The 18,164-nt window shown below is 41.3% G+C and overlaps 1 protein-coding gene across 1 annotated transcript in view; it reads left to right on the plus strand.

Annotated features, from left to right (window-relative positions):
• nbas (NBAS subunit of NRZ tethering complex) overlaps positions 1–18,164 on the plus strand; it is a 189,008-nt gene that overhangs the window by 128,538 nt on the left and 42,306 nt on the right. Inside the window, exons 48-49 of the mRNA XM_079571869.1 lie at positions 1,083–1,172; positions 2,439–2,622. Coding sequence (XP_079427995.1) covers positions 1,083–1,172; positions 2,439–2,622 — 274 coding nt within the window. The remainder of the gene's footprint in view (positions 1–1,082; positions 1,173–2,438; positions 2,623–18,164) is intronic.

Below are 18,164 nucleotides of genomic sequence, written 5' to 3' on the forward strand. Positions count from 1 at the left end.
TTAGGGGCATAAGGCTGATTTATTAAAAACATTCCTGTCCTGTTTTTTTCTGAGTGAAAACGTAAATGGTCCTCTTTTCTCTAGTGTGACATCAATATACAGTCTTAATTTTTTCTTGCAAAAGAGATGTCATCATTTATAGTCTGATGATGTTATGTTAGATCAGTTATTTCATAAAATAAAATACAAACACTTAGCCACTGCAGCAGTGGTTTTAGTTTATTTCTTTATGTGATCCATTCATAGTTTCTGCCCCAGTCCTGCTTAGTTGATGCTAGCATTACCATCCTGCCGCTAGCTTTAGCACAGTGATGCGAACCGCTGCATTTTGCAATCAAAAATACACTTGTGGATGTTAAAACTAACTCAGCGATTGAATTCTACAGTGTCTGAGCTTCCAAATGAGCATCAGCATGCCCATATTCACAGAAGTTTAGTCAGTGAAACTTGTGTTTAACAGGCTTTTTTCAGACCGATTTTTATTGTGATGTTTCTCAGTCCCCTTGAGGCCTAAGAGGGTGTTGATGAGCTTTTTTTGATTGATTGATAAACTTTATCATATTACAGCTGAGTGCAACGGGAAGTCTCTTGCACTTTCGGTTCTGGACATACCAACATTTATCAGCATTAGATCGGCCGTTAGCTGATATCGAAATATTCCTAAATATCGGCCAGCCTGTGCACGTTTTAGGTTGATGAGGGCGGAACGGTGCACTCGGGGAGACACAGGGAGAGCAAGCTCCACACAAGAATGCCCACACCTTCTTGCTGCAAGACAAGAACCCAAACTGCTGCGTAGTCGTTCTTACGAAGGTTTTTGCACAGAACGTTCTGAACCCTTTTTGTCTGTAGGGCTGTGATAATAATTTCATGATTATTGTAAACCTCGGCTAAAACATCTTAATTGCCGCCAGACACGTTTTCAACTGCCCCTGAGTAAAACACGTCTTTGATTATTTCTCTCCGCCGCTGTCCCCCGACATGCTGCTAATTTGAAAATCTTCATCAAAATCTTAATTAGCACATTATGCAACGTGACGGTTTGTAAGAGGATTTTTTATTTTCTCTAATTTCTTTTCCAGTGGAGTTTCGGACACGCTGAAAAAGTACCCGCAGCCCCTGATTGTACTGGAGGCCATGGTGACCGCTGTGCATAAGAGCGTACAGAGCGGGTAGGTATTCACACTCTATCCAATCACAGAAGCTAACGCTCGACTGGTGCTAACCTCTCCTAGGTGACATTAATCATTGTTCCAAGTGTCTTCATTACGCCTAAAGGTAAGTGGGTGTTTCTAGTCGCGCACAGGCGGAATATGAATGAGTGTCATGGCATCAGTCAGACGTAAATGTCACCCGCCTCCTCGGCTCGTCTTGGAAATGAACAGACGCCGTGTCAAATGTCAATAAAATGTTTGTGTGCGACTTCTTACCTCTCCCCGTCGCTTGGATGATGGATGGCTTCTTCATGTTGACAGTCGCAGAAGCAGTTGTACACAGGCAGCAATTTGGGACTATTATATACATGACAATAAAATCAGAATCGTGGCTAAAGTCGCTAAGAGTTAATTTGCGCTAGAAATTCTCTCTTATCAGCACAAAAGAAAAAAAAAAAAATCATCTACCTTATCTAGCTCATTCCGTTATTGTTGTTTTGCTCTGAATCTGGGTTTTCAAAGGATGTAACTAATAGGCAAGGATGAAACAGACGCAGGACCACAGATGTTATCTGATACAATACAACTAATTAGATGAATCAGACATTGAAGTGCTTTGGCTGGATTTTGGTAAACAATTTAGGTAGCTTGAAAAGGTTTCTGCCAGGGGGGATTCTTGTCAATTGAAGCAATACCAGACTTACTTTGGTTGTGTTTAACTTGATGAATTTGTTACTTTTTAAACTACTTCACACATTAGTTTGTGAATCGACCACGGTTTATGAGGATTTATTTTTTGTTTTGTTGTGGTGATGTTTTTCCACACAATTTAATTCTTCACATTCCTCCTGTGACTGATTATCCCCCGTGTCAGTGCTCCTGTTTTTCAAAACGTCTGGCATTTTATGAGTAATAAGCTGTCAAAGTATTACAAATAGTTATTTGATAAAGTAATTACCAGTTTTGTCTTTGTAATCCCTTTGCATTATTCCTTTACTTAAAAAAGTTATCTAATTACAGTGGCTTTAGTAATCTGTTCTGGAGTATCCATGTCTAAAGTCTAAATTGAAATTTGTATGAATGGATGAGTGAGTGGTTATAACGCTGTCTATAGCAAGCCCTGTGAAAGACTACTTTTGTCCACAGAGTAAGAAGATTGAAAGCCCAATATAAAAACACATTTAGATACCGTATTAGCATTATTCTCCACTTCCCTTTTAAGCTGCACTCTGCTTTACAATCGTCTTTGCACCACTGACCACACTCATTCCCTCTCTCTCGCAGTGGCAGTGACGTGACCTCGGACGACCTCTTGGCTTGGCTGCGTTCCTTCTGCGGCGACTCGACTTTACCTGTTCGCCCCCGCATTGACGTGCTGCAAATCCTGGAGAGCAACTTCAGCCTGAAAGACAGTGACGTCCGACTGCTGCTGCTTTACAGGACCCAGGCCGTGCTCAAAGACCGAGAGGTACAAACCCCTCACACTTGGCACGCACGGCACGTCAGGGCCCTTAACAATTCATTTAAAGCTCTCTCCAAAACAACTTGTGTCAAGGAGTAGGAACGGCACACGCTCAAGCGCGTGTATTCGGTTTTCTTCTACAAGGTCGTAACATCAGAAAAAGCAGGAGATGAATTTTTAAAAGGTGCTACAAACTGATGGCTGGTGAGAGGAGAGATAAGAGCCATGAAACTATATTACAGTGAAAGCGAGTTACGTGCTCGCTGGAAGATAAATGCTGCTATGAGTAGTAGTTTGTCTCATAACTTTTGCTAAAATGTCCTCCATAAAATTGACTTTGAAGAAGAATTCAAGAGACAAGAGTCCAAAGATTGCGTTAACAGAAATCTGACAATAAGGAGCATCAATTGCCCAATGAATTGAATGACTGTATGTGGGAGATAATAACTCACATTTAAAGCAGTACTAAGTAACGTGTTTACCTTAATAAATCCTTTTTGTAGTCCCTGTGGGGGTAATACAAATGTTTATGGGATGATTGGAGGGTCTTTCATCTCCTCCTGGTGTCTCTGGCCAGAAAACCATGTTTGCAACTTGACTGCCTCCGGACCACAGCAACCAATACACACTAACAGAATCACGAAGAAGAAGCTAACATGCTAGCGGGCAAAGCTAGCTGCGGGCTAACGTCACTTTAAACAGTATTTACAGCAAGTTTGAGTGAAAAAAAATATTTCCATTGTATAATTGGATGTACAATATCCCTCTTTCCCTTCGCCTTTCCTGTCAGCGTAGTATTTCTCTCCAAGACAATTAAAAAGTTAAAAAATCGTAACTTGCTACGACACCTGCAGTTGCGCTTATGGCCTCTAGGGGCAAGAGTTACTTAGTACCGCTTTAAATGTGTCTTTACTTTATGAACAATGAGATTTGTTGAAATGTCACATTGAGCGGAGGGTGTTCCGAATGTTGCCTCTGCACCTGTGCCTGCACCCTCTCCTCCCCAGGTGAAACCCTCCTTTGAGTGGCTCGTCATTAAGTTTCTTGACTGACTAATTAATGGCTCTAGCTCAGTAATTAATGTGTAAATGTATGCAAAGCGCCACAGGCTATTGTCAGCGCAGGTAGACAGGTGTGTGGGCCCGGACTCTTAAACTAATTGGGTGCTCTTCCGACATTTGGCAGCCTCTGATGAAACGCGCTCAGAGACATGCATGTGCGCTCTTAAGGGACTGTGTGTCGGAGGCATCAGCTAATTAATCTGGTAAAAAAAGAGAGGTCCGGTTTTCACTCCTGATAAGGCTTCATCTTTTGTCTGCCCCAAGGCAACGCAAAGGTCTTCGAGACAAAGAGTGATGTGAAGTTGCGTAATATATCTTAATGTTGCGTTGGATGAAGAGCGTTTCATACTGTAATTGTACTTTTACATACAAAGTCGCTGTTTTGTAGTCTACACTGATTCCTAATTGGACAGTGGCTTTGCTACTGGCTGTGCTCCACTGAGCCCTGGGCAGAGCTCACGTTGATGGCGCTGTCTTAGTGCCCTGAAGTCATGCCTCGCTCAGTGATGGCCCTCTGTGACCTCATCATATCCATTTACAATCAGACAGAGCGGAGCAATGCAGAGTAATACAGCCCAGCCAAAACCAGAAACTGAAAATATAGGACAGTTTGACCTTTTTTTGATGGTGACAGTTTTTTGGCCCGGCAGTATTTTTTTGTCTGTATGCACCACTTTTGCAATTACATTTTTCCTGTCTTTTGGCCTTGACTAAACAGAGCTCCCCTGTGCATCCCACTTGCTCCATACTGTTTCTGCCTTTGACTTCAGGCTCTCAAACGCACACATTATAACCATAAACCCACATCCCGCCGTGATTTCCATGACAACCGCTGTGCCGATCCGGACTTTACAGTGAAGCCGATCCCAGCTGTATGTTAAACTCCAAATTTCCTCTCATCTCCACCGCTGTCTGCTTGCTGTTCCGACAAAGGCGTCTGATTAGCGGCGCCATCAGCGATCAAAGACATAGGCAAAACCGCGATATGTGCTAACACTACCACACACGTCACCTTTCTGTCAATTTATAAAGATATTTTTTCCCAATCAGGTGTGAAACTGCTGTCGGTGACATCACCCAAGAAACAATGTTGCACAATAATGAGATTTGAATCGCGTTCTTTGATCAGAGCAATGCAATTCCTGTCTCATTGTTCTGTCTGCACTGCCACAGCAATGTGTGAAGTGTGACTTGCTCTTTGTACCTATTTCTAGCTTTCTCCTCTTAATACCAATTATACTCTATGCTGCTACTGTTAGACCACTGCCTCTCATATACCGCATATAACGGTTCAGCTCCATTAAGGGCAAAGCAGTACCTTGTGCTTCTGTTGCACTACAGTTATTTCGGTGTTCAATTTTCTCTATATTGGCGCATTGTTTACGTCAATGTGCTCCAGGTTGTTTTGTTTTTGCAACCGTACCCTTTCCCTAATGCTCAGGCTATATACATATATCTGTACTCATAGTTGCAGTACTTACAATGTACCATATGAAATCTAAATATAATCTTACAATACTGTGATAATTTGCATACTGTACTGCTAAGAAAGAAAAGACGTGACAGGTGCTGCAATAAAGAAACCAGCCACAGTGCCTATTTTTTGGATTATTCACCGCTATATTATGTAAATGTTCAAAATCTCTTATCCCATTCTTTATTGGCGGCTCCATTCTGTACGTACAATAACACAAAGGGCACTAATGTTCTCTGCCTTTGTTTTGAGGTGTACTTTATTGACACCAAAGTACACCATATAGGAAAACTATTGGATTTTTGGATGAAACAACAACAACAAAACTATCCTGACATTGCTCTAAGGAGGGGCTGGCACTAAAAGTAGTAATTTGTGACCTAGCTGCAGTCTATACTCTATAACCCTCTTATTCTACGAGTGGATGTGAACTCTGTAGCAGAAAGCAGCTATTATTGGCCTATTGGTTCGCATTGTGACTGCAGCGCAGACTTATGAGCTCCCCTGACCATGAATACTGACCTTTTGGCTAAAGAGCAAATGTAAATTCTCCGCAATGTAATAGGAATGGTATGGCTCACAATTTCGAATAAGGACAAATTAGCGTGCAACCTTTATGTGGAAATTAGCTCTCTTTACCAGATGAATACGGGAAGTATTGTTTGCATGTAATAAAAAGACACTTCAAGGTAAAATCGCTGTTAATTTTTATGACAACCACCTCTAGCCTCTGGTCCTCCATAATCATTAGAGCCTAACATTTTCATCCGAGGGCCATCACATTTAAGTGAGAATACATGTGTCGCGTACAAAACATGTCAATTTATGCAAAGTGCTAGTTTAATACATACTGTTCATTAACTAATCATTCTCTCTAATTTAAAATAATTTCACTGATGAATCATCTACTAATAAACCTATTGCTACGTTGTTGGTCGCTTTTGGCCTCCATTCTTTGACTGAAAGCCTTATCCGTACATAGATGCTCATTTTTACCCACAGTGGCGGTTTGATATGCTCCATTCATTTAGGTGGACGTTCACGTACTTGCGCCTGTCATAGGATGGGACAGCGGGGTTTCATGATGGATGCTGTTTTGGGCCAGCGCTGTCCTGGCCGGGTGAGACCAGGCCGTGTCAGCCAAAAGGCCACTGGATGATTCACAGCCTCTGCTTCCCCCCAAACTCCCAGATAATGGATCAAAGAGGAAACGTTGCAGAGGGATTATAGGAAGAGGGAGAGAGTTGAAGGTGATGATGGATCTGAGGTATTAAAGAAGAAAGATTTTTAAAGAAGGTATTGAAATGGAAGAATTAGGAGCTGCAGAAAATGTATGATCCTCTTTGCTCTCTAACTGTATTGTCTGAACACACAGGCCATGTCAAATTTGAAAGTGTGACATCCATAACCTTAGAAAATGATTAATTAAGCAATAATATAACAATAGATACAGACAGCAACATGTTGTATAATCAACGTTTCCTGGACTGTGCATATTTAGCACACATAAAGTCAAGTCAAAATCGGGTCATTGTGAATGTTTTTCGAGAGCAGATTGCCCACTAGAAGTAAAAGAGAGTATTAAGAGAAAAATAGCAAACATATTTGCTTGTCAAACCACCCTGTCGGATGGTTTGAAAATTATCATACAGAATGTGTGAAGGTCTAGAATGATGATTTTTTTTAATTTTTATTTAGATCAAAAATGCAAACTTACACTTGTTTGCACATGATACAGTTTTCAAATGCATCAGCGCCTTCGGCAGAACTTGTGATATCACAACTTCAATTTGCTTTGACTTACTTTTATTATGATCTAAAATAGGCTTTAAACATAGACAAGACAAAATACATGTTGTAGCAAATCACCTTCCCAGCATTTGCCTTCCATCATTCCAAAGGGACACCAGATCCAACTAGTAACAGAATATAAATATCTTGGAATTTTAATTGATGATTGCTTGTCTATCAAAGCCCATATTGCTTCTCATTTAAAGCTTGAAAGAAGAAAAAGAAAAGCTTGTTTTGGATTATTGTGATGTCATATATACGAAGCTGACTCCTTGTGTGCTTTGATCACTGTGTATCATGGAGCATTGCGCTTTATTACAAATATGAGGTTGCTGACTCATCACTGCGTCTTGTACGCCCGGGTGGGCTGGTCATAGTTGTTGTTTCGCAGATTGAAACATTGGTACCTTTGATCTTACATTGTATTGTTGGACTTGTCTCTCCTTATCTGCAGCAGCTCACTGAGCTACAGCCTGCACTTCCAGGACCTTTTCCTGCTCTCTGTGAGAGTGCGAACAAAAATGGGTAAAAAGGCCTTTGGGTTTGCTGCACCGCACTCTTGGAATAAACTACAGACGGAGTTTCAGTTGAAAGAACTTGTGTCACTTCATACTTTCAATAGCGTTAAAAAGGAAAAACACGCACATCCAATCTAAATAGTGGGCAGGACCAAAGTCGACTATGAAGATGAAAAAGAGAAAAGTCCGCACAACTAAGTAGCTCCCAGAAAAAGTGTTTATTACTTACACCACGCCCTTCCTCAGACAGGCGTAGGCCCGAAACGTTACATGTGGTGTAAGTAATAAACACTTTTTCTGGGAGCTACTTAGTTGTGCGGACTTCATACTTTCAAGTCATTATTGACAAATCTTGAAGCCTTTTACCTGTAGATGTTTTATCTGAGTGTATTTTCTTGATTTAATTATTAAACGTTGGATTATTTTTTTATGAATGTAACTTGTATGTAAAATTGTTGCCCTTGCTTTTTGGCTAGGACACTCTTGAAAAAAAGATTTGAGTTTTATCCTGGTCAAATAAAGGTAAAAAATAATAATTAAAAAAATCTTGCATGTTCCTGTGCTACTGCTGTCTAAAAACAAAACTTTTACTTGTGTAATTAGGTACATGCTATAATTAGTGTGGCTAAATTCTTACAGTGCATGATAAGTTAATAATTATTGTGACAGGTCTATACCAACACTCTAAAGTCTCAGAGAAGCCTAAAAAGGGGATGTATTAATGAGGCCAATTGAAATGCTGACATTTAGGTAGTGAAGGGGGAGGCAGGGGGTGGAGGCGCGAGGTGAGGCCACCGATAGATTTTGTGACTTCATTTTGAATGATTAGTCATAACAGCCGGGTGTCCAAATGTCACCCCTGTCTAGATTAGACTCTGTTTGGTCTATGTGCATCTGGCATTTAGCCTTTGTCACTAATAACTGTTTGTTTAGGTCAGTAATGTCATTTATAGACTTAAGATATGCATGTGGCAAATTTTGAGTAAGCTCACTTCATATGCTGTCAAGCGCTATTAAAATGTGAAATCTGGCCTTATCCTATTGTAAATAAAGTTATAGTTATACAGTTGCGCAGAAGGTACTTGTAGTGTGAAAGCAAAACAAAGCTAAATGTCCTTCAGTGATTAGCACTTATTCTATGCATCAAAACGGCATCAGCATGATTTAGTCTTATTTATTTTAATTAAAGAAGAACTAAGTAGCTTGTTTACCTTAAGAAATCTTTTTCGTAGTCCCTCTGGGAATAATGCAAGTGCTAATGGGATGATTAGGGGGTCTTTCATCTCACCCTGGTGTCGCTGTTCAGAAAACCATCCTTGCAACTTCCGTGCCTCTGTGTCGGAGGCGCAATACACACTATTAGAATCACAAGAACAAGCTAACAGGCTAGCGGGCAAAGCTAACTATGGGCTAGCGCCACTTAAACAGTATTTACAGCCAAGTTTGAGTGAAATTATCTCCATTGTGTAATTGGATGTACAATATCCCTCTCTCTCTTTGTCTTTTCTGTCAGTTTAGTATTTACTCACATGGACAATTAATGAGTAAAGAAACGCAACATGCTACGACACCTGCAGTGGCTCTTATGAGTTACTTAGTTCTGTTTTAAATCCAAATTACATAATGCAGTACTGTCTGTAGTTAGGTTAAGAGCACAGTTTAAAGATAGAAATTAACTTCCCTTTCAAGTAAGGGGATGTTCCTGTTTTTTTCAGCTGAGTTTATTGTCTTTCTTTAGTTGTCCCATCCATTTGACCAACATCTTTGACCGAACTGGCCGTTATTGCTATATTTTAGGTATTTTATATATTTATTCATGGTAAAAGACTGTGAAGTAACGCCGACTGTAACAAGTGAATTTCTCCTTTGTGAGATGAATAAAGGTTTATCTTATCTCTTATCTTATCTTATCTTAAAAGGGTCAGGTTGACATGAAAAACAAGAATGCCGCAAATAAGGAGAGCGTTCATTCTCTGGTCCGGGAATCAAACTCAGTACCCACTTGCTGTGAAGTTGGCGCTATAATCACTCAGCCCCTGCCCCTCCCTATACAGCATGTGTGCTTATGTTAGTGCTCTGTGCAAAGTCCTTGTCGGGGGTCACAACCTAATGATCACGAGCCATTGGTGATTTATGCGACAAGTCATTTCCCCCCTGTCATTGCCATGGATCATTTGCTCTGACACAATGCTCACTGTTGTGTGCTCTCAAAGCGGGGCCTCTGCGTATTTGCACAAACAACAAATAAACATCTCATGCAGTTTCTTTCTTTAACTACTATTTCTTTCTCTTTTGCGTCAAGCGTAATCTCAGAAATCCGCTTTTTTAAATCTCCAATAAACACAACATTATCATTTCCCCTTTGCTTTTTTGTGGTCACGCACCACCTTTGATTCTCCTTCTGTGGTGGTAATTCTCATTTGGTACGCCTCAATTAACCAGAAAATTGCACATTTCCTCAGTTTCTGGTGTTCGTGTAAAATGGGCCACAGTTTGTTGCATACACAGACTCTGGGCTGTGAGAACAGATGACGGGATTTACATACTTCTGCGTAGACACACGGCGGCTCATGTGAAGCGTGAAGATGTGATGGTTGACCTTTTATGAGTGGATTAGTGCTTGCAGATGTTTGTGCATGGATATACTCCCTCTGCATTCCCATGCTACATAAATGCATAATTTAGCTTATTCTACACGTATATCATATAACATGCTTCTCTAATACAGAAATGTTTTTATTTTATCTTTTATCGGTCTGTCTTTTATCGGTTTGCTTTAATTGCCATTAAGATTTTCACAGCTGGACAACAGGAGTAGTGCAGCTTGAAAACAACCGTCAGATTGACGTTGAAATCAGTATATCACAATTTCTAACCTACATTGACCCGTTCCCCCCACATTCTATATCCTAAGTCAGTCAAATTCATCATTTGAGCCTATGAAATTTCTGAATGCATCTCCTGCTTGCACAAAGGAGGGTGAAGCGGTTTTAAAAATGCAATAAAAGCCCATTTGAGCTCAAAACCTGATCTGAATATGTCCGGTGATTCTGCCCGGACTTACAAGTCACTCTACTTTTAAAGCAGTCCTAAGTAACTTGTTCACCTTAATAAATCATTTCCGTAGACCCTCTGGGGGTAATACAGGTGTTTATGGGATGATTGGGGGGTCTTTAATCTCCCCCTGGAGTCTCTGGCCACAAAACCACCCTTGCAACTTCCGTGCTTCCGGGTTGGAGGCGCAATACACAGTAGTTGACACAGAAGTTGACAGGCTAACGGGCAAAGCTAACTGCGGGCTAGCGCCACTTAAACAGTATTTACAGCCAAGTTTGAGTGAAAAAAAATATCTCCATTGTTTAATCGGATGCACAATATCCCTCTCTCCCTTTGTCTTTTCTGTCAGTGTAGTATTTACTCTCACGGATGATTAATGAGTAAAAAACAGCAACCTGCTACGACACCTGCAATGGCGCTTATGGCCTCTAGGGGCATGAGTTGCTTAGTACTGCTTTAACTCCAGATGAGCTCTCTTCAGATGCCAAACAAGTAATAATAAAAAAATCACAACTTTCAGGGAAGATGGTCCATTTAGATGTAGATTTCCAAAAAGAACCAGACTCAAACTGCAAACTTTGAATAAACAAGATGCCAAATGACACATTCAGGGCATCCTCATTGTGATTCGATAATATGGACAGGTTCGTGGGAGGGTAAGAATGACGCATCTCTTTGCAGCTGCTTAGAATTATTGACAAAGTGACAAAATAAAGCCAAAAAACTGAAAACTGAAATGAGAACTCACACCAGGGACTTTGAGAATTAATGGTAGTTGAGTGGACACGGGGCGCGTGAGTGATTGCGGGTTGAAAGCATGCGGCTCTGTGTGATTGGAAATGAACACTTTTGCGATGAGGCAGAAAAACAGAAGCCCACGATGTCTTTCCGAGTGAATTAATAATAAATGTGTTGGAATCCCTAGCGAATGGCCATTTGCTTTTGCTGCAGGTCATAGGTCGGTGTCGTCATAGCCACAGTTTAGCGATATCTCTCTTGGCTTTTGCTGCTGTTATCTATCCCCCCCCTCCACCCCCCCTGCGGCGGAAGAGGAGAACTTTATTTTTGCGCCATTCTTAGCGCTTTGTCTTCTCGGTGGGATCGCAGATGATTCAGTCTGGAGAAGGGGAAAAAAAGAAAAAAAAGTTTGAAAAAAAGAAATTGCAGTCAGAGCAATAAAATAAACAAGCGAGAGAGTGGAATGAATGAGGAGGAGAGAGCCCGAGGATAGTGCAGAGATGGGAGTGGGCAGGCAGATGAGGAAGTGCAGAGCGACGAGATAAAGGCAGCCGCTCGTACACCATTATCCTCCTGGCGTGTTTTTTCGCTGCTCACTGGCTCCGGCTAAAGATATGCATAATCCCATTATTTTAGCATATTTCCACACATTAGCATCATTTAATATTTCTTTTTAAGGCACTAATGTGGTAAAAGCTCAGGCGTCTGAATGCCCCTGTGCACCAGACTGTAGCAACTGTTGTGCCTAATGGAATATGTTGGAAGTTGGGGGGGGAAAAAAGTGTTTAGTTAAAGTTTTGACAAATTACAATTGACTGTTTCTGAGACTGGATGAAATGATGCTACTACTTTACACACGTTTGCTAGTAAGTTTAGTCCAAGTTATGACATATGATTTTATGTGTGTAGCATATTTTTTTTTGCATTTTTGCATTGTATTTTCTCATAGACTTTAATAAAGTCTTTTAAAAAGTGCTTATTAGCCACAACAACTGCCTGTGTGCCAGTGTAGAGAAACAACACTTCTCTCCACTCAACCTTCACGACAAACTACCAAAACTGTCGGTGTAGCTTCTAAACTTGAGAAAATATTGTGTTTGTAAATGAAAGCCCAAAAACAATTTTCTTAGAGCCTAGATAAAATGGTCATTGTCAATTGTCATAATCCATTTAGTCCAATCATTCTTTGAGAGGCCTTTGCTGCTTCTTAAAGTTCACACCTCGCTGTGATTGGTTAAATTAATATGTCACTCACTTAGATGATGACAGAGACTGACCAATAGGAGAAGAGTCATAACTGTCAAGTGTCCTGTTTTGGCCGGGAAACTACTGTACTTTTACCCCTCTTTGTCCTCCCGTATTAGTATTATCCCGTAAATGTCCCGTATACAACAAAACAATGATAAATGATTCCTCTGCCGCTCCAAACTGAACCCCTATGCGAGGTTGCATAGCTGTCAAGTGTCCCGTTTTGACCGGGAAACTACCGTGTTTTACCCCATCTTGGAGCTTGGTTGTGGTGATGAGACGGCTCGCAGCGGGTTCCGGAAAATGTCCCCTATTTTCGAATCCAAAACTTGACAGGTATGGGAGGAGTATGTCGGGACAAGTGTGTGTGTTTGAGTACAGATGTGAATTTAAACAGAGAAGCACTGTCTGAATCACTATGAGACGATCTCTGCTGATTGGCAGATTGTCACAGAAATCAGGTTACAGTTTGATTTTTATTGCCACATCGCCCAGCTCTAACTACATTGACATCTATTACCAGCTCAAACTAGAAGTATTTTAAGTACCTTATTAAGGCTTTAATAGGGCACTTCTATCACTTCACATCCCACCTTCGTCCTTGTGATATCTTGAATATTAATTGTCACCTATATGCATGCCTGATTATGGAAATGTGTCTGGCAAGGTTTATTTTAATGCTAAATTATACTGTGCTCAGACGTGTCAGGTTGCATCACTGCTCCTCGTCCCGACCTTGGGCTCTTCTCTTCTGAGTGATGCCATCTCTGATCGGCTCTAACACTCCCCTCCGGAGCCATGGGCCGTTATGTATGCTCTGGGGGCGTGTTATACCACATGTCCATCCCTCATTATCCTTGTACACTGGCAAGATACAGAAGGGGTGTCCTGTGGTAGTGCTAGATTCTGCTGGTGGTAATAGTTTTAGTTTTGTTTTCACTGTTACTTGCCTTTTACCAATATTTCCTTATGTCATATCTCGGTAATAAACTGTCTAACCTCAGCTGGCCGTGTCCTTCCACAGCTTTGCCCCTCATGTCCTTTCATCATCCCGTTTTTTTAATGCACTGCCTTTCCTTTACCGTCTTCTGCAGCCCGCGAAGCGTACGACCTCTGTAACTTTATCCCACCGGTCGCTGGGGACATTAGCGTGCGCGGGTCACTGAATATTGATGAGGCGGTTGGGAGTGCAGTCAGTAAAAGGCCAGACACAGTGATGAGGCGCGTCCCGAAGGCTCCAGTCCACACGCCACAACCGCAGTCCAATATTCCAACATGGCCGACACCGTTCCTCCCACTCCTCCTCGTCATCTCTCATTCCGGTCAAAGACCGACATAAATGCCCAGTCACAGAGAAGAGGATTAGCTGCAGATTTGTTTGACAGTGGCAAAAGTTCACCCGTGTTTGTCGAACATCTTGTACGAATTTGTCATTGACGTCACGGAAGCCTCAGAAGTGGTGTTATATTGAGCGTTTTCCAGGTTGTTGTGGCATGTTTTTATTTTTCGTTCCTCTTGAAGACTTCACGGGCACTGCATTTATCTGTCAATTAAGTGACAGCCGTGACAACTGAGACGTAAGCGCAATGTATTAAAGAAAAAGGGCCGTCTAACTCACAAACTCCGTGAGTCAAGAAAAGATTGATTTTCACAGCCATCTGTACTTTGACATAAATGATTGTTTTCATATACCATATCGTATATTTAATGAAGCCACTACATGATTCCAGTGTCTTGATATGACATGTTTACTTCAATAGCAGCGATTTTGTTCTAGATAATAATAGGACAAATCTGACCTACAGTGTCTTCCTAGTCACTTTAGTCTGTGAGCCTATGTTTTTTTTAATCGAGTTAGTGTATTGGATTGTCAGATTTTAATTACTTTATCAAGGGTTAATGAAGGATTTGTATAGTATAAAGTGTTTTGTCATTTCAAGCGAACGTGAACAGTTGAGTGTAAATCAGACACAGCCCCGTGAAAAGTATTTATTTGGCTAGTGGCTTAGTGACAGTGCAGAGGAAAGATTTTCCTATGGGGACAATGTAGTACACCTTAATCTAGACACAACACAACCTATTCGCATCTATTCATCAGATCCAACTGCGGTCCATACTTTACAGAGTCATCACCGACAGGGTCCATACCAGTTCTTTTCCATCACTGTCGCACTGAAGCAATCAATATTTGGCCTTGACTTTAATTCAGGAAGTGGCTTGGTATTGCGGAAGTTTCATTGTAGGCTGAGCAGATTCAAAGTGTTAAAAGAATCTGCAAATGTTATTTTTATTCCATGTGTGGTATTGTGTGATTTCTGAATAAACCTCAGATGTCTCAATCCCTGTTATCTGCTATGAATAAACTCCCAAGGATTCATTGTGAAAACATCATGGACCTTGGGAAACACTCACGGTTTCAAATTTTAAATATATCTTTCCACCCCAAGTCAATAAATTTGTAGTAACGGCTATTGTTGCCACATTGTGAACATTTTCTCATAAATTTACTGTACAGAATGTGAAGCTACTTTGTAAAAAGCTTCACAGAAACCCCCTGAGTAAGACCGAAGATGAATTATGGACAAGACACACAACCCAGCAAAATCCTTGGCCGTATTGGTCTCTTTTTGCTTACCACTGGCAAAATGACTTAATTGAATGCATATATTACTCTCAGAAAGTGCATCTCAAAGGCTGTATGAATGATTGATCACACACTTTACATTAATACAATATTGCATAAATATTTTTTTTTTGCAACAGTTGCGAATGTTGGCAATATCCAGCATTGTGGGATCGCCCGCAGCCAGATTGGGATTGGAGTCGTGGCGGTGATGTTTGAAGTGCCTCTTTAAGTTTGCGCTGAAATGCATGCAAATGAGAGCAACTCTGAGCTTTTTTCTCCAAGCTTTGAGGTTCTTTTGGTCATCGCTCCGGGCTCTGATGTTTCATTTATAATCACAGCAATCACAAACAACGCTCGCTTTGCAACATTATTAAATAAAACAAGCGCATTCCTCATTAGTTTGCAGCATGTTGCTACCTCATACTGTACGGCAAGCAAACTTCTCAGCCAATTGCAATTAGGCTGGGAAATTCTGAATGTGTTATTATCTTTGCTTCGCCAGTAGCAAAATGGCAAAAAATAAAACCTACTTGCGTCTCTAATAGGCTAATATTTTTAATGATGCTTTTTCTTGGGCATGAGGTAGACGAGCATCCTGTACCTTTTGAGTTTGATTTTTTTCCCCACTTCAGATAGGTTGGATGTGTCATTTCTGCAATTTTTAGTGGTGTGCACGACAAAATCAAGATGGAAAAATTGCCCAGCAGAGGCACAACCAGGTTAAGTGTGTTTCAGCACCATGGACAGCGACAACACATTAAAGGCGGAAAATTGCCGGGCTGTAGTTTTCTGTTTGATCATTTATTTATTTCGGTTTTTTTTTCCTGTCCCTTGTTTTTCATCATTCTGTTTAGTTTCTCAGTCTGTTTTCGGGCTCAACTTACAGTGAATTTACATAGGAGTTTTGCCAGTTTTTCTACACCAGATTTCCTTTCACACAACACAATACTAAACTTTAATAACCTTTAGGGAATCATACCAAATAATTGACCGTATTTTCCGGACTATAAGTCACACTTTTTTTCATAGTTTGGTTGGAGGTGCGACTTGTACTCAGGTGCGACTTATATACTTAGACTTAAAGGTACAGGCCACCGTTTTTCCATACCGAGACATGTTCTTACCTGAGCTTAGACGAGTTGACACATACCTGTCTGGTCTTCGTGCGTGCCTGTGGAAGAGCATGGTAGCTTCTAACTTCACCCCCGTTTGGAGCTATAGGAATATGCTGGGAGAGGCCAAATGCTAACAACATCTTTGGTCGTTTTGCGTAACTGAGGGCATGCAAAATGACCAGACAGGTACGTATCAACCAGGGTTTCCGTTAGCCGGCTGTAGCCGGCTGTAGCCGGTTTGCAAAGCAAATGGCCGGTAAAAATAATTTTCATCGGCCAAATTGGCCGTCAGTAAAAAAATATGGAGAGAATATAGAAAAATATATTAAATAGAACATGTCACATGGGTCAGTGACTAACATAACAAAGTGTTTTTGAGACAGCCCCAAATATTAAAGAAAGGTTCAATGTTTTTATCAAAAAAGTCCTTAACCCATTTTACAAAGCCATCGTCACGCTGGAAATGAAAGGAATTTCTCTTCGTGCTTCGTCACATTTTCCAAGAAAACAGTGAACTACAGGTACATTTACTTTTATAAAAGTGTGTTAACAACTCAGCAATACTTTTGATTAGGATATTCTTTAAACGAGCGTGGGACTGACGCGCTGTCCTGCACTGGCTCTTCCTGGGAGAGTGGCCGGGTTTAGAGGCGCCTCCCTCGGTCGGTCTGCGCAGACGCCTCGGCTTAGTTACCGGCGTTGGAGCCGCTCAGAGAGTGGCCGGGTTTAGAGGCGCTTCCCTCGGTCAGTCTGCGCAGACGCCTCGGCTTAGTTGCCCCTCCGTAATATTTCAGCGGTGACAGACCTAATCATTATTTTACACCTGATGTCACGTTAAAGCCCAACCCTCGCTGAGCAGCTGATGTGGTCAGACCTGGATAAGGAGGATCATAGATATCGGCTACTTTCTGTCTGAGTTTAAGTGCAGATGAGTCGGCTTCTTCCGCGTGACACCTGCTGCTCTCAATCGTCTCACAACTTTATATTTGGATTTCAGCTGCATTTTCTCACGTCACTTTTTCATTAGCAATAGCCGTCTTTTGGACCCACGAAAGCACTCGTGTAGTGCTCTGTCTAAATGTAGATTGTTATTGATAATAAGCCACGTTCATTATGTATATATATTTTTAATGGCGGATAATTCTTGTGAATGGCCGACATTTTACGACCCAGCCGGGCAAAGTGGCCGACAAAAAAAAAGTCTAGCGGAACCTCTGGTTTCAACTCGTCTAAGCTCAGGTAAGAACATATCTCAATATGTAAAAACGGTGGCCTATTCCTTTAAGAAGAGTGAGCGAGGGTCTTGTGAGGGAAAGCGGAGGTTACTCTTACTGCAACAACGAAAACAACAAAAGCTAATCGTGGGCTAAAAGCTAATTGGCCACAGCTTGAGGAACGAGTTTGCAATTGAATTGAACAATGTGCTGCCAGGAGAGGCTTGTCAACGGTGCAGTTACGCCTCCATGCCCAGTTAGTTGCCAAGGCACGTGCGACTTATACTCTGGAGCAACTTCTATATGTTTTTTTCTTCTTCGTTATGAATTTTTTTGGCTGGTGCGACTTTACTTACATACTCCGGAGCTACTTATAGTCTGGAACATATGGTAAAGGAATACCATACTGGTGGAACCATACCTTCTAAAACGCCCTGCTTAGAAACAGTATCCCTTTTTACCCCTGTCAACAATGAAAAAATCCCTTTGTGCTCCTGCTTTACACATATGATAGCTCTCCCATGAACATGCCTTTTCTATATACATGTCTGAAACGCCCTATAAGCCCTGGGAAGCCATTTGAAGTCTTTAATGATTACCAATGCACATTTAGTTACTGCCGGGACATTTTTCCCTTCACCGGGTTCAGCTCTAAAATTATCTCCGTTACCTTCAAGTGTCACCCGTGCGTTGAAAGCGCCTCACG

Source organism: Gobius niger, assembly GCF_951799975.1.
Source record: "Gobius niger genome assembly, chromosome: 15".
Classification (NCBI taxonomy): Eukaryota; Metazoa; Chordata; class Actinopteri; order Gobiiformes; family Gobiidae; genus Gobius; species Gobius niger.